Source organism: Mytilus californianus, unplaced genomic scaffold (assembly GCF_021869535.1).
Source record: "Mytilus californianus isolate M0D057914Y unplaced genomic scaffold, xbMytCali1.0.p SCAF_5, whole genome shotgun sequence".
In the NCBI taxonomy this organism is placed as follows: Eukaryota; Metazoa; Mollusca; class Bivalvia; order Mytilida; family Mytilidae; genus Mytilus; species Mytilus californianus.
This window is the reverse complement of record NW_026262701.1, coordinates 78498632-78518780: the sequence shown is the minus strand read 5'-3', so window position 1 is coordinate 78518780 and position 20149 is coordinate 78498632. Positions and strand designations below refer to the sequence as shown.

At 32.6% G+C, this 20149-nt stretch overlaps 1 protein-coding gene across 3 annotated transcripts in view; it reads left to right on the top strand.

The window, feature by feature from the left end:
• The window catches only part of LOC127701475 (uncharacterized), a 104705-nt gene that overhangs the window by 53202 nt on the left and 31354 nt on the right, over nt 1-20149 (top strand). For all 3 annotated transcript variants that reach the window (XM_052205347.1, XM_052205348.1, XM_052205349.1), the window contains one exon: nt 17589-17690. In XM_052205347.1, coding sequence (XP_052061307.1) covers nt 17589-17690 — 102 coding nt within the window. The remainder of the gene's footprint in view (nt 1-17588; nt 17691-20149) is intronic.

The window sequence follows — 20149 nt, the reverse complement described above, 5'->3', positions numbered from 1 at the left end:
CCAATTTGCAAGAAACTTTGGTGAAATGTTTATATCTATTGAGGGGCCTCGGTGGCCAAGTGGTCTAAGTAGTTGCTACTGTAGCCAGTCAACACTGAAGATGTGAGTTCGAACCCTGCTCGTGCGGGTGCACTCAACTCCAATCTTAATTGACTAGGATTGTCAGTTTTCCTATCGAAGGTCGGTGGTTTTCTCCGGGCACTCTGGCTTCCTCCAATAAAAACTGGCCGCCACTAAAATAGCCCAAAAGCGGTGCTTAAAAGTGGCTTTAAAACACCAAAAAATCAAAAAATCAAATATGTCTATTGACATTCATAAGCTCCCTTTCGATTTTTATAAATTTTATATTTTGCGTTTCCGTGTTATGGGGTTTTTTTCATTTAAAAAAAGGTTGATTTTCCAGTTTTTGTACAATAACTTGAAAATGCTTTCAGCAGTTCTCATAAAACTTTGGTGAATTGTTTAAATCTATTGACTTAAGCTCCCTTTCGGTTTTTATAAATTTTAGATTTTATGTTTCTGAGTTATGGGATTTTATTCATAAAAAAGGGGTGATTTTCCAGTTTTCGGACAATATCTTTAAAGTGCTTTGAGCAGTTTTCATGAAACTTTGGGGACTTGTTTATATCTATTAAGATAACCTCCCTTTAGTTTTTCATAAATTTCTGATATGACATTGAGAAGTTGTTGAACTTTATTTCTTTGAAAAAGTGACGTGCGTATAATATTTTCATTTATTATGAATGATAGGATAACTATATTTAGTAATAGAAACATTGCAACTTCTACACATCCTGTCCATCAGACAGGGTTCAGTCAACCTTTACCTCATTTCAAAGAATCAGTGATCCAAATTAGGTTTTCTTTTTAGGTTTATTTTGTTAGATACTATGGGCAATACTACAGGTTAACATAATTTGGTGTATGGAATAAATTTAAGGTGCACATGTCTTTCTTGCAGGGTTAATCTGACCTTGACCTCATTTTCAAGGTTCATTGGTCAACTATAAAGTGTTAGTTATGTTCATTTCTCAGTTAATTTAAGCAATAAGCCAACTTTATTGGTGCATGTGTACATACTTGCCTTGCAAGGTTCATCTGACCATGACCTTATTTTCATGGATCATTGATAATATTAAGTTTATGTGATAACTGTATCAAAACATTTACCTTAAACTCCTGTTGATGCCCTCACTGTGACCCATATCCTTTGTTTTTATACGACCGCAAAAATTAAAAATTTTTTGGTCGTATATTGGTATGACGTTGGCGTCGTCGTCGTCCGGCGTCGGCGTCGTCGGCGTCGTCGTCGTCGTCCGAAGACACATTGGTTTTCGCACTCTAACTTTAGTTTAAGTGAATGGATCTCCATGAAATTTTACCATAAGGTTCAATACCACAAAAGGAAGGTGGGGATTGATTTTGGGGGTTATGGTACCAACAGTTAAGGAATTAGGGGCCAAAAAGGGGCCAAAAATAAGCATTTTTGTAACTTCCAGACAATAACTTGTGTGTAAGTGTATGGATCTCTCTGACATTGTACCACAAGGTTCCATATCACAAAGGAAAGGCTGTAATTGATTTTGGGGGTAATTGCCTCAAAATTTTAGGAATTAGGGGCCAAAAAAGGGGCAAAAAACAAGCATTTTTCTAGTTTCATGACAATAACTTGTGTGTAAGTGTTTGGATATTTCTGAAATTGTACTACAAGGTTCCATATCACAAAGGGAAAGCTGGAATTGAGTTTGGGGGTAATTGCCCGAAATGTTTAGGAATTGGGGGCCAAAAAGGGGCCAAAAATAAGCATTTTTCTAGTTTCCAGACAATAACTTGTGTTCAAGTGTATGGATCTCTCTGAAATTGTACTGCAAGGTACCATACCACAAAGGGAAGGCTGGGATTGAGTTTGGGGTGATGAATCATAAGGGGGTTCAAAAAATTTGGGGGGGGATTTTTTTTTTTTCTTTTTTTTTCTTTTTTTCCTTTTTTTTTTTCTTTTAAAATTTTCCATTTTAAGTTGGTTATTTCTGATTAATATTTAAAAGCAAATAATAATGATATGGTAGGAGATACACACCAAACAGGATGTGTAAATTATTATCTAATAAGTATTGTGCAATAGCAAGAAATTTTCAATTGCACAGTATTGCACAATAGCAAGAAATCTTCAATTGCACAGTATTGCGCAATAGCAAGAAATCTTCAATTGCACAGTATTGCGCAATAGCAAGAAATATCCAATAGCACAATATTGCGCAATAGCAAGAAATTGTCAATTGTACAGTATTGCACAATAGCAAGAAATATTCAATTGCACAGTATTGTGCAAAAGAAGATACTTCGTATAAATTGCTTATTTCTTGATCAATTTCAATGGGGTTTTATTCTTGAATTCTTGGGGTTCTTTAATATGCTGAATCTAACCGTGTATTAAGTTTTTGGATTTTGGGCCCCGTTTTTAAATTGGTCCACATTGAGGTCCAAAGGGTCCAAAATTTAACTTTGTTTGATTTCATCAAAAATTGAATTATTGGGGTTCTTTGATATGCTGAATCTAACCGTGTATTTAGATTCTTAATTTTTGGTTCCATTTTCAAATTGGTCTACATTAAGGTCCAAAGGGTCCAAAATTAAACTTAGTTTGATTTTAACAAAAATTTAATTTTTAGGGTTCTTTGATATGCTGAATCTAAACATGTATTTAGATTTTTGATTATGGGCCCAGTTTTCAAGTTGGTTCAAATCGGGGTCCAAAATTAAACTTTGTTTGATTTCAACAAAAATTGAATATATGGGGTTCTTTGATATGCTGAACCTAACCATGTATTTAGATTTTTGATTTTTGGGCCCTGTTATCAACTTTGTCCACATTGAGGTCAAAAGGGTCCAAAATTTAACTTTGTTTGATTTCATCAAAAATTGAATTATTGGGGTTCTTTGATATGCTGAATCTAACCGTGTATTTTGATTCTTAATTTTTGGTTCCGTTTTCAATTTGGTCTACATTAAGGTCCAAAGGGTCCAAAATTAAACTTAGTTTGATTTTAACAAAAATTGAATTTTTAGGGTTCTTTGATATGCTGAATCTAAACATGTATTTAGATTTTTATACGACCGCAAAAAAATTTTGTGGTCGTATATTGGTATGACGTTGGCGTCGTCGTCGTCCGGCGTCGTCGTCGTCCGGCGTCGTCGTCCGAATACATATTGGTTTTCGCACTCTAACTTTAGTTTAAGTGAATGGATCTTTTTGAAATTTGACCATAAGGTTAAATACCACAAAAGGAAGGTTGGGATTGATTTTTGGGGTTATGGTACCAACAGTTAAGGAATTAGGGGCCAAAAAGGGGCCAAAAATGAGCATTTTCTAGTTTCCAGACAATAACTGTGGAACGGTGTATGGATCTCTCTGAAATTATACTACAAGTTTCCATACCACAAAGGGATGGTTAGGATTTGCTTTGGGGGGTTATGGCTCAAACCGTTTAGGAATTAGGGGCAAAAAAGGGGGAAAAACAAGGTTGTCCTGGTTAATGGACAAATACTTTAGTACAAAACATAATTTAAAGCAGTGTAAGGGAGATAAATCAAATACATCATTGAAATAATCTCCCTTACACTGCTTTTAAATTATGTATAAAGTAATGGTTAATGAACAATAAAGATAATCTAAAACAGTGTAAGGGAGGTAATCCAAATACAACGTTTTGGTTACTTCCCTTACACTGCTTTTAAATTATGTTTAAAGAAATGCATATTTATAAAGGAAGACCAGTAAAAATATCTGCAAATGTTTTCATCTTTTTTTTTTACAAAAAAATCCATATGAAAGATTTGACACTATATTTTTATTAATTCTATTATAAAATAGATTAAGTTAGCACTATGGTAAATTTAAATGGGTAATTATGGTTGCCAACTCCATTGGAAATTTGAATTGAGATTATGACCATATCTTGAGGGAAAGAATTTTTTTGGGGGAAAAAGGGGGGGGGGATAAAAAGAAATTGTGGGGGGCCAATTTTTTCTCATTTCAGATTTCAGAAATTAAAAAGAATTATTCTTCAAATATTTTTTTTTTTCAAATTTCAAATATTGAAAAATTTCAAGAAGTAATCTTTAATTGCACAGTATGGCGCATTAGATTTGTAAAATCTTTGATCACATTTATTTATTTGTTATGCCGAATCTAACAGTGTATTTAGATTTTTTAATTTTGGGTCCAGTTTTCAAATTGCATTAATGTCCAAAGGGTCCAAAATTAAACTTTGTTTGATTTTAGCAAAAATTGAATATATGAGGTTCTTTGATATGCTGAATCTAAACATGTATTTAGATTTTTGATTTTTGGCCCAGTTTTCAAGTTGGTCCAAATTGGGGTCCAAAATTAAACTTTGTTTGATTTCAACAAAAATTGAATATATGGGGTTCTTTGATATGCTGAATCTAACCATGTATTTAGATTTTTTATTTGTGGACCCCGTTATCTAATTGGTTCATATTGAGGTCAAAAGGGTCCAAAATTAAACTTTGTTTGATTTCATCTAAAATTGAATTATTGGGGTTCTTTGATATTCCAAATCTAACCGTGTATTTAGGTTTTTAATTTTGGGTCCTGTTTTTTAAATTGGTCTACATTGAGGTCCAAAGGGTCCAAAATTAAACTTAGTTTGATTTTAACAAAAATTGAATTCTTGGGGTTCTTTGATTTGCTGAATCTAAACATGTGTTTAGATTTTTGATTATGGGCCCAGTTTTCAAGTTGGTCCAAGATAGGGTCCAGTATTTAAACTTTGTTTGATTTCAACAAAAATTGAATATATGGGGTTCTTTGATATGCTGAATCTAAACATGTATTTAGATTTTTGATTATGGGCCCAGTTTTCAAGTTGGTCCAAATTGGGGTCCAAAATTAAACTTTGTTTGATTTCAACAAAAATTGAATATATGAGGTTCTTTGATATGCTGAATCTAACCATGTATTTAGATTTTTTATTTGTAGGCCCCACTATCAAATTGGTTCATATTGAGGTCAAAAGGGTCCAAAATTAAACTTTGTTTGATTTCATCGAAAATTGAATTATTGGGGTTCTTTGATATGCCAAATCTAACCGTGTTTTTAGATTTTTAATTTGGGTCCCGTTTTTTAAATTGGTCTTCATTGAGGTCCAAAGGGTCCAAAATTAAACTTAGTTTGATTTTAACAAAAATTGAATTCTTGGGGTTCTTTGATATGCTGAATCTAAACATGTGTTTAGATTTTTGATTATGGGCCCTGTTTTCAAGTTGGTCCAAGTTGGGGTCCAAAATTAAACTTTTTTTGATTTCAACAAAAATGGAATATATGGGGTTCTTTGATATGCTGAATCTAACCATGTATTTTGATTTTGGACATTGGACCATAATAGGTAAATTAAAAAAATTCAAGTTCTTAGACCACATTCTTTCTGTGTCAGAAACCTATGCTGTGTCAAATATTTAATAACAATCCAAATTCAGAGCTGTATCAAGCTTGAATGTTGTGTCTATACTTGCCCCAACTGTTCAGGGTTCGACCTCTGCGGTCGTATCAAGCTGCGCCCCAGCGAAGCATTTTATTGATTATGGGCCCAGTTTTCAATTTGGTCCAAATCGGGGTCCAAAATTAAACTTTGTTTGATTTCAACAAAAATTGAATATATGGGGTTCTTTGATATGCTGAATCTAACCATGTATTTAGATTTTTGATTTTTGGGCCCTGTTATCAACTTTGTCCACATTGAGGTCAAAAGGGTCCAAAATTTAACTTTGTTTGATTTCATCAAAAATTGAATTATTGGGGTTCTTTGATATGCCGAATCTAACCGTGTATTTAGATTCTTAATTTTTGGTTCCGTTTTCAAATTGGTCTACATTAAGGTCCAAAGGGTCCAAAATTAAACTTAGTTTGATTTTAACAAAAATTGAATTTTTAGGGTTCTTTGATATGCTGAATCTAAACATGTATTTAGATTTTTGATTATGGGCCCAGTTTTCAAGTTGGTCCAAATCGGGGTCCAAAATTAAACTTTGTTTGATTTCAACAAAAATTGAATATATGGGGTTCTTTGATATGCTGAATCTAACCATGTATTTAGATTTTTGATTTTTGGGCCCTGTTATCAACTTTGTCCACATTGAGGTCAAAAGGGTCCAAAATTTAACTTTGTTTGATTTCATCAAAAATTGAATTATTGGGGTTCTTTGATATGCTGAATCTAACCGTGTATTTTGATTCTTAATTTTTGGTTCCGTTTTCAAATTGGTCTACATTAAGGTCCAAAGGGTCCAAAATTAAACTTAGTTTGATTTTAACAAAAATTGAATTTTTAGGGTTCTTTGATATGCTGAATCTAAACATTTATTTAGATTTTTGATTATGGGCCCAGTTTTCAAGTTGGTCCAAATCGGGGTCCAAAATTAAACTTTGTTTGATTTCAACAAAAATTGAATATATGGGGTTCTTTGATATGCTGAATCTAACCATGTATTTAGATTTTTGATTTTTGGGCCCTGTTATCAACTTTGTCCACATTGAGGTCAAAAGGGTCCAAAATTTAACTTTGTTTGATTTCATCAAAAATTGAATTATTGGGGTTCTTTGATATGCCGAATCTAACTGTGTATTTAGATTCTTAATTTTTGGTTCCGTTTTCAAATTGGTCTACATTAAGGTCCAAAGGGTCCAAAATTAAACTTAGTTTGATTTTAACAAAAATTGAATTTTTAGGGTTCTTTGATATGCTGAATCTAAACATGTATTTAGATTTTTGATTATGGGCCCAGTTTTCAAGTTGGTCCAAATCGGGGTCCAAAATTAAACTTTGTTTGATTTCATCAAAAATTGAATTCTTGGGGTTCTTTGATATGCTGAATCTAACCATGTATTTAGATTTTGGATATTGGACCATAATAGGTGAATGTCCAATTTAAAATTTTTAAGTTCTTAGACCACATTCATTCTGTGTCAGAAACCTATGCTGTGTCAAATATTTAATCACAATCCAAATTCAGAGCTGTATCAAGCTTGAATGTTATGTCCATACTTGCCCCAACTGTTCAGGGTTCGACCTCTGCGGTCGTATCAAGCTGCGCCCTGCGGAGCATTTTATTCTATTATTTAACATGAAATTTTATCATGATCAGTAAAGCAGGCAGTACATTTCAGTGTGTTCACTTTTATTTTTGATTGCATATGTTGTATGGGTAGAAAGCTAGACCTGTCAAAAAAGAAATAGAACTTTAATGAATTAAAGGTAATTAACCTCATATACTGTAATTAGAACTTCTCTTGACAAGAACTGAAGGCCTGTTCTAGTCCTCTATACCAGATGTTTTTGTGTGCTATGTAAAGACTTGTTACATCAATTTATACATAAGATTTATTAGACCTTCACTTACAATAACTCACGTTACTGAAGGTCTGTTTTAGTCTTCGGACTTAGTAGTTGGAAAAGATTTTGGTGCAGACTGGGCCTTCCACCACCAACAAAAACTGACTGCTATGAAATGGCACAATAGTGATGAGAGTGGTTTTTAACACCAATCAATCAATCAATCTGTTTTAGTCCACTATACATGTACCAGATTTTGTGGTACATAAAGACTTGTTTTATAAGGAAGATGTATATGTCAAGGAAAAAGTCATAAACATCTGAGTCATCACCACAATACTTGACATCAATTATTATAGACCTAGTTTTGTTGATGAAGATTATCATATGGATGAAGTAGGAAGAGGGAAGGGTGATGATCCTTGGATCAAAGATATACTCCAGCCTTCTTTACAATCTCAATATGTCACACTAGCAGTGGCCGTTAATCTGAAGAATGTCTGAAAATTCTCATTTCACAAGTGTAGAAAAATTTCAAAAGAAACTAAAGACAAAACAAAGATAATCAGTAGATGTACTTATATATGTTATCTCGGAAAGATCGATTGTTAAAAAGTATCTGAAATCTAAATTTTTGACAATGGTCTGAGCATAGTTTAAACAAGACCAAATGAAAATAGATTACCCTAAATTCATTCATATTTTGTTAAATTTTCAGTCATTTCTTTTTGTTTTATCTTCATTGTCATATTGACCCCAATATAAACAGGATAAAGAAGTCTTCATATATTTTACAGACAGGTTTTATGTTTTTAAAAGTGTAAAGATAAGGATTTGATGTCTTTTGTAAAAATAGGCAAAAACAAAATTCAATCTACTGAATAAGTATAAAATAACTGTCACTGAATATTAAGCAAGCAACAATTAAACCTGTATTTAAATGTCACCTTAGAGGTCACCTTTGAATTGAGGTTCTAAATGGTAATATGTTACTACAATGGGACAAGAAGAGGGTGACCCAACAACACAGGTTTTTTGCTTAATAGAAGTGTGATCTTTATAGCAGGTTATAGAATGCAACAACCATAGATGCCGGCTACTTTTAGGAAACAGTGTCTTCAAACAATCCTAATGTAGGAATGTAAATAAAAACAATTTGCAATTAACTGTCATAGTCCTGACTTTATGCAGGCACTTTCTAATGAGATTGATATCCCATGAGTAAACCAGGATTTTATAATGTGTCAAAAATGACTTTTCCTAATGTCTGGTAGTAAGATAAAAAATAAAACCTGCTTAAACCAGAAACACCCATAACTGAAGGTTTAGATGTCAGTGAATAGCTGTTAAATTTACACAGGTAAATTTAAAAAAAAAGAATATGGTACTCGTGGCAAATTTTATAAATGAATTAAGTTTACAAAGGTTTCAGATTATTCAGGGTCAGGGTTCAGTTTGGACAGTTTCAATTTATATTATCTAGTTTTTATTAGAAAAAATGTAACAGGAAAAAAATTTCTTCAAAGTTACATCATAACTTTAATTTGTATATCATTGAAAACATATATATATATCGGTATATATATTACAGCATAGTATTGTACTTTTGCAGAACAAATTTATGAGTTAGATTTGTTTGGACATTTGGTTCTAAATATGGATCTAGATTGCATTGAATAAAATCACTAATCAATTTATTATGTAATTCTAGATAAAACACTCAACTCAATTACCCTTTCTATCTTTTATGTGCTATTAAAGATTTATTGATTTCATAAATGGCATGAAAGTGCAGTTGAAGGGAAATTTTAAATACAGTAACAATAATACTCAAGGGAGATAATTGGATTGAATCAGTAGCTGAATGAAATTAGCCTTTGATAGAAACTCTGGTATAAAACTACAGCATTATTGGTAATTTGATAGTTTTAGAAATTTTCTCTCCTAACATTCACAGTTTAGTCCAATTTTCTTTGCAATCTTTTAACATTAGAATCATTCAAGTAAATCTTATGCAGAGGCACTACCAAAAGTGATCAATATTTTGTCTATTACAAGTAAGGGGATGTGATAAAAGACTAAACACTTGTAGATAAAATCAATTCATTGGAGCTATTGGAATTTGTGATAATGATTAATTCAGGGGCTCTGAGAAATCAAGATAAAGTCATTGGAGCTATGAGGATTTGTGGTAATGTTAAAAGTTGTAGGGCTCTAAGAATTTAAGATAAAAGATGAACCCATACATAAGAGCAATTCAAATAACAAATTCATTTTATCCAGTTTTTTCTACAGTATTGATTTGAGCATCACTGATGAGTCTTATGTATCTGGCATACAAAGTTATAAGCCTGATATCTTTGATTAGTTCTTACAACTCCTGGGTTAATGCCACTTGCTGGTGGACATTTCCGTTTATAGGATATTGAATAATTTGAAGGATCCCCATGTATAGATTGCCATAGCCTTATTTAGAACAGTGTTTTGTAAATTTTGGTTTTTAAAATGCCCTTCAACAGTTTGCATTAGATTTAGCCTTTCAACTGTTTTGATTCAAGCATCACTGATGAGTCTTATGGAAACGAAACACACGTATGGCGTACAAAAATATGATAAAATTGAGAATGGAAATTGAGAATGGAAATGGGGAATGTATCAAAGAGCAGAAAACAGCCCAAGGCCACCAATGGGTCTTCAACCCAGCGAGAAAATCCTGCACCCGGAGCTGGTATCTTTGATGAGTTTTTATGCCCCTGCCGAAGCAGAGAGGGCATTAAGTTTTACCCTTGTTTTTTACTGTGGAACCTTTCAAACGAAGTAAAGTCAGAGTTGATGCAGTACATACTCTAAAAAATGAAAACAACTCTTTATATATAAATTTTATCCGTCCAAAGCGCTTTTCTGGAATTTACCATCATCAGCAACGCTTAGAGCCGAATATTAGAAAGCCAAGGATGTATATGAACCAAAACAGTTGAAGAGCTATATGACCAAAATGACCTATTTTAAAATACCTATACTTTCACATAGAAGTTGTTTTTGATTGGGAAAAATTTGAACATACATAATTTGACCTACTGTAAGGACATTGCTGTATTTTTTATTCATGTTATTTTAATCCTTAGATGTTTGATCCACTCATATGATGTTTATTTTCTTACTAATAAAATTATTGAATTTCGAGTTTAATGTGTGTGGATAATAATTGTTAATTTTCAATTGCTCAGACATTAGTTTCAAACTATTTTTCATGACATGAGACAGTGAATAATACTTCCTTTTAAATTTTGAATCTATTACTGTTTTAATTTGATACAGAAATATGGAAACTAATATAAAAGGCATAAACTAGCAATTAACTGACTATTATGTTATTTGAGTTATTGATTATAGTAGCTGCAAAATTTAATGATGAAAATTGAGATTTAAATTGACTTTGATATTTAGATTGCCTGATGCAGTCACAGAAGAGATTATGAAAATGTCTTTTACTTTCATTGTCAATAAGTACAGAAGGTCAAGGATTATTGTTGATTACTGGTATATAGAAACAAAAAAGAAATTGATTTGGGAGGAATCAGTAGTGATTAATTTAAGTATTAATTGGTTGTAAAACTCCCAAGTGTAACATACAGATTGATTTTTTAGCTCACCTGACCTGAAAGGTCAAGTGAGCTTTTCTCATCACTTTGCGTCCGTCGTCCTGCGTCCCTCGTCCGTCGTCCGTCGTCCGTAAACTTTTACAAAAATCTTCTCCTCTGAAACTACTGGGCCAAATTTGACCAAACTTGGCCACAATCATCATTGGGGTATCTAGTTTAAAAAATGTGTCCGGTGACCCGGCCAACCAACCAAGATGGCCACCATGGCTAAAAATAGAACATAGGGGTAAAATGTAGATTTTGGCATATATCTCTGAAACCAAAGCATTTAGAGCAAATCTGACATGGGGTAAAATTGTTCATTAGGTCAAGATCTATCTGCCCTGAAATTTTCAGATGAACTGGACAACCCGTTGTTGGGTTGCTGCCCCTGAATTGGTAATTTTAAGGAAATTTTGCCGTTTTTGGTTATTATCTTGAATATTATTATAGATAGAGATAAACTGTAAACAGCAATAATGTTCAGCAAAGTAAGATCTACAAATAAGTCAACATGACCAAAATGGTCAGTTGACCCCTTAAGGAGTTATTGCCCTTTATAGTCAATTTTTAACCATTTTTCGTAAATTTTTGTAAATCTTTTACAAAAATCTCCTCTGAAACTACTAAGACAAATTTAACCAAACTTGTCCACAATCATCATTAGAGTATCTAGTTTAAAAAATGTGTCAGATGACCCCGCCCGCAAACCAAGATGGCCGACATGGCTAAAAAATAGTACATAGGGTAAAATGCAGTTTTTGGCTCATATCTCTGAAACCAAAGCATTTAGAGCAAATCTGATGAGAATAAAATTGTTCATTAGGTCAAGATCTATCTGCCCTGAAATTTTCAGACCAATCAGGCAACCCGTTGTTGGGTTGCTGCCCCTGAATTGGTAATTTTAAGGAAATTTTGCCGTTTTTGGTTATTATCTTGAATATTACAAAATGTATTATAGATAGACATAAACTGTAAACAGCAATAATGTTCAGCAAAGTAAGATCTACAAATAAGTCAACATGACCAAAATGGTCAGTTGACCCCTTAAGGAGTTATTGCCCTTTATAGTCAATTTTTAACCATTTTTCGTAAATTTTTGTAATTTTTCACAAAAAATCTTCTCCTCTGAAACTACTAAGACAAATTTAACCAAACTTGTCCACAATCATCATTAGGGTATCTAGTTTAAAAAATGTGTCCGATGACCCTGCTCGCGAACCAAGATGGCTGACATGGCTAAAAAATAGTACATAGGGTAAAATGCAGTTTTTGGCTCATATCTCTGAAACCAAAGCATTTAGAGCAAATCTGATGAGAATAAAATTGTTCATTAGGTCAAGATCTATCTGCCCTGAAATTTTCAGACCAATCAGGCAACACGTTGTTGGGTTGCTGCCCCTGAATTGGTAATTTTAAGAAAATTTTGCAGCTTTTGGTTATTATTTTGAATATTATTATAGATAGAGATAAACTGTAAACAGCAATAATGTACAGCAAAGTTAGATCTACAAATAAGGCAGCATGACCAAAATTGTCAATTGACCCCTTAAGGAGTTATTGCCCTTTATAGTCAATTTTTTACAATTTTCATAAATTTTGTAAATTTTTGTAAATTTTTACAAAGTATTTTCCACTGTAATTACCGGGCCAAGTTCATTATAGATAGAGATAGTAGTAAGGAGCAAGAATGTTCAGTAAAGTAAGATCTGCAAACACATCACCATCACCAAAACACAATTTTGTCATGAATCCATCTGTGTCGTTTGTTTAATATGCACATAGACCAAGGTGAGCGACACAGGCTCTTTAGAGCCTCTAGTTATTATTAAGTGGATATGTATAGGCTTAAACATCTGTTATTTAGATATAAAACATGCAAAATAATTAATTAGAACTTGAATAATTAAGGACTGCTTTGAAATATGTATCTCACAGCAAAACTATAATATTTTACAGTCTTGAAAAAAGAAAAAAATATTTTTTTTATGAAAAAGAGGCACAAGATTATATATATATATACCAAGGGGAGATTTAAAACTTGTACATCGAAGTGGAAACTAACAACACCACGGCAAAAAATGAAAGACAATGAAAAAACAAGTCTACAAAACACTTCATAGAAAACTTAAGACTGAGCAAGAATAACCCAACAAAAAACTGAGGTGATCTAGGGGTTTTGGAAGAGTAAAATAACAGTTCGATACATTGTAAGAAGGTCAAAATGCTTAATGATAATAACAATAAACATTTTTAAAAATAGATAGCATCCTATGTTCAGCAATAGTTTCAGTTTGTTCACCATTCTTTGTAGGTATTATAGTCCTGATTCATGATGAGAAAACTTTATTGATTATGTTCATACCCGTAAAATGTTACTGTCTTACTTTTATAGTGAGATTTAAGAAATAAAGATGAATAAAATGATTAGTTGACAGTTATAGGATGATACATTTTTAGATATTCAGTTATTATATTACCAGCGTGGAACCATTTTCACACAAGTAAAATATTATGAGAAAAATCATTTATTGTTAGTTCTGATTGTAAGAATTTTATGTGAAAAGAGCCCCATGTATCAATTGTTGAATTTCAAGTTGACATTGTTATTATTATGAGGGTGGTAAAGGGGGGTGCTTGCTCGGAAAAACGTGAAATAAGACATAATTTCATGTTGAACGTGAAATAGTTTCTGTCATGAACGTTGCACGAAAAATAAATATTTGATGTGAACCTTTTGTGACTGAGTCACTGTCTTCTTGTATATATAAACTGTTACTCTCTGTTTTACTTGATATTCCTGATTTAGTATACATATTTATGATATAAATGGTTTACGGCTTTTAAAAAAGTATATAACGATCTTCTTAACTTTTAAAATGCAAATATCCCGCAGACACGAAAGTGTACTCTGATCTATTTCATTGTCTTTATTAACAAGAATACACACGTTGTCATGTTATCCATGCCACCAGCTACCACGACTCGTGGTTAAAAGTATCAGAAATAGGAAGTTTGAACTGACAGAAGATGGAAAGTGCAAACACATTAAAGCTCATCACTGTTAGATGTCGATCCTATTTATATTTTCCGCCATTTGAAACTTTTGTACTGGTTTGGTAATTGAGTCATTATAGACATTATAGATGACCGATTATATAGAATAGCTTACCAAGACTGGAAACCAGTACATATCTTGGAAGCTCCAAAATCAACAAGGAACAACATCAAAGTCCTTTCCGCTTTATCAAAAAACAAAATTGAATCCATTTTATTCTTGACGATCCCTGCCAAGTGTTTGAATTTTATTTGAAAAATACTGAGCACGCAAAATAAGCATTTGAAAATCACGATGCACGTAAAATTAAATAAGCAGAACACGTTGAACGAGGCACCTGTCTTGCACGACTGAAGTCAAATAAAAAAGTAAAAACATGTTGAACGTGAAATAAAAAACGGTGATCACGTTGCACAAAAATAACCCTTTACCACCCGCTATTATGTCTTGGAGAATAATATTCATTATAGTTTCTGAAGTTACAATATTCATTTGAAATATGAAAGTAGCATGACAATTGAAAATTGTGTCTTATAGAGTTCTATTCATCATGAAGCTAATGTTCAAAGTCTGCATGGTTGTGATTTGGCCTGGCATTGATTTGTTTCTTGATTATTTATATTTTTGTCACCATACATCAGACTGTTCATCCTAAGTTTATCACTGCCTGTAACCGAGTACGGCAGAAAGTGATTTTCCCCCGATTACAGTACTGATTTTCCCCGATTGTTTACTGATTTTTCCCGATTTTCCTATGTAGAGAACATCAAAAGGGTAATTATATATGAATTAATGAAAATCTGTGTCAATAATTATGCAACCTTCAGTTTCATTCATACATTTTTATCATTGACCTCCCATGGGCAATATGGATTTTAATGACCAATCCTAAAAATAGAAACTTTTCCGAAGCAAGGAAGTCATGGGAAGTGATTTTCTTATATTATTCAAATATCTAAATGTTATTTCTCTAATTATAGAATACTTATTCAAATGTGCAAATTAAGTAAACTTAGAGCTGGAAGTACTTTTTTACGGAGATTAGGAAAATACTAAAAAAAATATGATTTCAATTTCTGATGTAGTGTACTGATTGTCCCAGAGAAGATGAAGTTAATTACAGATTTTCCCCGATTTTCTCTTATAGTATCATAAGGAAAAAGGTTCATTCTAAGTTTTATTTTTAACTGTTACTTGCAAAAAAATATCAACATAGCTTTGATAGCTTTCTAAAAATGTCATCTTTGAAGAAATAGTAGCTCACCATCAGAAGACACATCCATCTGAAAAACTTGTCATTTGGAGAAGACTTGAAGAGGGTGGTGAAAGCTAACATACCATGCATTCATTCCAGAACTTCTTGACAGAAAAGGAAAAACTTTTATTAAAATACAAGATGAAAAAATTATAATTTGTAACTTATCAACAAATACACCACAAAAGATTATCAAAAAAGGCAAATCATCACAATCTCTAACCATTTCAGACAATTTATCAAATTCGCCAAACTATGAATCCAGAAATATACAAACAGTAAGTTATGAACCCCAAGCAAGAAGAAACCTGTTTAAAGTTTCTGAACCAACCAATGAAATATCAATGAACAAAAAAATCTCTAATTCAATTTTATATATAAAATTGTAGAATTACAGGTTTGCAGGAAAATTATTCATATATTCCACTATTTTTATTTATACACATGCCTAAGTGTATATGAAGATCCACATATTAGCTTTATTTTTGAAGGATTAGCTTTTTCAAAATCGGGGACAATCTGTATAGGTATCAGGGAAAATCTGTAATCAACACAAGCTGATCGGGGACAATCTGTACACCAAAGCTCAAGTTTAATTGCTAGTTTTTTTCCCATTTAAATGCTTATTTTGTCCAAATTTCTACTTGCATTTTTCAGATTATTATATTTGAACAAAATTTCATGAAAAAAAATCTAATTTATATTCCCAGTTTTCTAAAAGCAGATTAAAACATATTTTTTTTACTCAAATCAGCTACAACAGCATCAAAACAAAGAATAAGGAAGGTCATGATGTAACTTCAAAGCAATCCCACCTCAGGATATCACTTACTAATGACTGCTGACCAGACAGAATAAATGATCTTTAACCAATTGATTAGTTCAAGCTACTTAAATTGAATAACAGAACTATAGTGTAAAATTTATCATGAAAAATCAGTACAAAATCGAGGAAAATCAGTACTATAATCGGGGGAAAATCACTTTCTGCCGTACTCGGTTACAGGCAGTGTTTATAGCTGCTTTTATTTGATATTCATGATTTCTGGTGGTTTGAAGTTTATAAGCTATAATTCTCACAACTATCTTTTGATTTAATATTGAAGCACCTTGATTATTAGCTACTTCTGAATAATATTGTTGCTGTTGTTTAGGGAAAATCTGGATATAACTTACTGTTAAAATAATTAAGTTTCATGTATTGATTTCTCTCCTTTATACTTATTTGAAAAAGAAATAATTATACTATTTGAAGAAACTATGGTGATTTAGCAAATTTATAACAAGAGATTTGGGTTAATTCTATTTTGAAGCAGACATAAAATATCCTTGATATTTATCTTTTCTATAAATTTATTGTTTATAAAATATTGAAATATTGGAAACACTTAGGTTTTCTCTGGGGGTAGAAAACCTAAGACATATTTGGTACAACTTTTGGGAATTTTTGGGTTTTTAATATATAATGCTGTTCAACTAATATATGATTTGCTTTGCGAGGGTTTTTATTAAAGTGCCACTGATGAATCTTATGTAAACAAATCAAGAGTATGTAATTCAGTGGTTGTCGTTTGTTGCTGTATATCTTATTTGTTTTTCGTTCATTATTTTGTACATAATTCAGGCTGTTAGTTTTCTCGTATGAATAGGTTTACATTTGTCATTTCTGGGCCTTTTATAGCTGACTATGCGGTATGGACTTTGCTCATTGTTGAAGTCCTTATGGTGACCTATAGTTGTTAATTTCTGTGTCATTTGGTCTCTTGTGGAGAGTTGTCTCATTGGCAATCATACCACATCTTATTTTTATAAAACATACTTTCAGCATACCATGTTATAAGCCTGGTATCTCTGATGAGTTTTTGTCTTGTCTTGACATGATTAAGTCAGTTTAAGGGGAACCACTAATGGTAGGTTCATGATATTTGGGTTGCAGTTGTATTAGATTTGGCACATTTCATTTTCATTGGGATTATTTGGCCCTGCTCTCTCAGTCATGGTCTTTTGACTTTGAATGTTTTGCATAGTTCACATGTTAAAGTATTGCCATTTTAATTTCAACATTTGCTTTATACTATCAAAATTACATTCAAGCGAGATTATATATCCCTGTGTCAACAGTTTATTTCAAATATTAGCAGTTTGGATAATTTAGTGCTATTTTTTTGCTTATTTTAATTAGATTGCAAGTGGGTAGAACAGTAATAATCATGATTTTTTTTTCTTTTCTTTTTACAATTTATTAATCTTAGTTCACATATTATATCTTTTACTCTTTGTAGGAGGCCATGGCCATGAACAAGATGAATGTTCTCCATTGGCATATTGTGGACGACCAGTCTTTCCCATACCATAGTAAAGTTTACCCAGATCTTAGTCAAAAGGTATGCATACTACACACAGTCAATACTTCCCATACCATAGTAAAGTTTACCCAGATCTTAGTCAAAAGGTAGGCATACTACACACAGTTTGTACTTCCCATATCATAGTAAAGTTTACCCAGATCTTAGTCAAAAGGTAGGCATACTACACACAGTTTGTACTTCCCATATCATAGTTAAGTTTACCCAGATCTTAGTCAAAAGGTAGGCATACTACACACAGTCAATACTTCCCATACCATAGTAAAGTTTAACGAGATCTTAGTCAAAAGGTAGGCATACTACACACAGTCAATACTTCCCATACCATAGTAAAGTTTACCTGTATATTAGTCAAAAGGTAGGCATACTACACACAGTTTGTACTTCCCATAGTAAAGAAAAACTTTGTTCAGATCATAGTCAGAGGATACATATTCTTAAAACAAATTGTTCCTTCAAAAAATAGCAATTTTTCTCCAAAACTAGTTGAAGAAAATAAGTTCTTCCCATACCAAAGTAACCCATCCAGATGTAGTCAAAAGGATAGCCATACTGTACACAACTTTTTCCCATACAACAGTAAACTTTATCCAGATCTAATAAAAAGGATATTCATACTGTACAAAAGTTTTCCCGCACAAAAGCAAATTTGTCCAGATGTAGTCAAAAGAATAGTCATACTGTACAAATTTTTTACATTTTTATGGCTCCACTGTAGGAAACGGGGGCATTAAGTGTTATCCTTGACTGTCTTGTCTTTCGGTCCATCCTTCCGTTAGTCCCATTTTCATTTCCGCACTCTTACTTAAGTTTGCCTCATCCAAATTTTATGAAACTCATACAAAATGCTAAAAACTATAACACACAGACAGATTTCGAATTTGGGCAGTGAGTCATTTACCGTTCTAGAGTTATGCCCTATTTAATTTGGAAAATTGGAAAGCATGAGCGGGGCATTCGTGTCCTCAGACACATTCTTCTTTTATCTTGCTTATATTTTATGAGGCATGCATTGTGTACATGTGCAGCCCTACCGACATCAAATATTTAAATTCCATTTAAAATTTAGAAATATTAAAGGTCTGTTCAGTTCAACTGAAGGCCCTCTATCAAAAGTCAGATAAAGTTCAAAACCATGTCAAACAAGAAATTTTACATCATAAGTTTTGGAGATTATTACATGTATTATGTACCTAGAACAACATAAGTTCAACTCAAATTTCATGAAGAGAGTTAGTTATAGAAATTATATTGCTCAAGTGAAACTGTTTGATTTCTAGATGACTTTACATTTCTCTTACTTGAGATCTTCAGTAGCAGTTTTGGTATTCACATCCAAACAAAATTTCAAATAGCTAATGATTAAATTAAAAAGAATGGACGCACCATGCAAAAGAATTGGTAAAAAAGAGTTGTAAGATACCAAAGGGATATTTAAACTCATTAGTAGAAGAGAAACTAACAAGACCATGGAAAAAAATGAAACACTTAACGGTTTCTGGCATAATTGTAAATGCTGACAATTCATTAAAAAGGGATACTTGATGGAATACTGTACACCAAGTCTAATTGTTAAACAGCAAGATTTGTAATACAGAATCAATTTGAGTGTTGATAAAAAAGACAATTCTTTGAAAAGGTTAATATAGGTTGTTTTTTTTTCTCGCCTTGACAGAGTCAAAAAGCGAGACATAGGTATGCTGTTTCCGGCGTCGGCGTCGACAATGTATAAGTTTGTGATTAGGTCTAATTCATGGTGATCCACTAGTGGTAGGTCAATGATATTTGGTATGCAGTTGTATTAGCATTGGCACATCTCATTACCATGGAGATTATTTGGCCCCGCCCCTCAGTCAAGGTCTATTGACTTTGAAACTTTTCATAGTTTACATGTATTAGTTTGTGATTAGGTCAATTTATGGGGAACCACTAGTGGTAGGTCAATGATATTTGGTATGCAGTTGTAGAAGCATTGGCATATCTCATTTCCATGGAGATTATTTGGCTCTGCCCCCATAGTCATGGTCTATAGACTTTGAAAATTTTGCTAAGCTAACATGTATTAGTTTGTGATTAGGTCAGTTCAAGGGGAACCATTAGTGGTAGGCCAATGTTAATTTGTGTTCTGTTGTATAAGCATTAGCACATCTCATTTCCATGGAGAATATTTGGCCCCGCCCCCTCAGTCATGGTCTATTGACTTTGAAACTTTTCATAGTTTACATGTATTAGTTTGTGATTAGGTCAATTTATGGGGAACCACTAGTGGTAGGTCAATGATATTTGGTTATGCAGTTGTATTAGCATTGGCGCATCTTATTTCCATGGAGATTATTTGGCCCCGCCCCCTCAGTCAAGGTCTATTGACTTTGAAACTTTTCATAGTTTACATGTATTAGTTTGTGATTAGGTCAATTTATGGGGAACCACTAGTGGTGGGTCAATGATATTTGGTATGCAGTTGTATAAGCATTGGC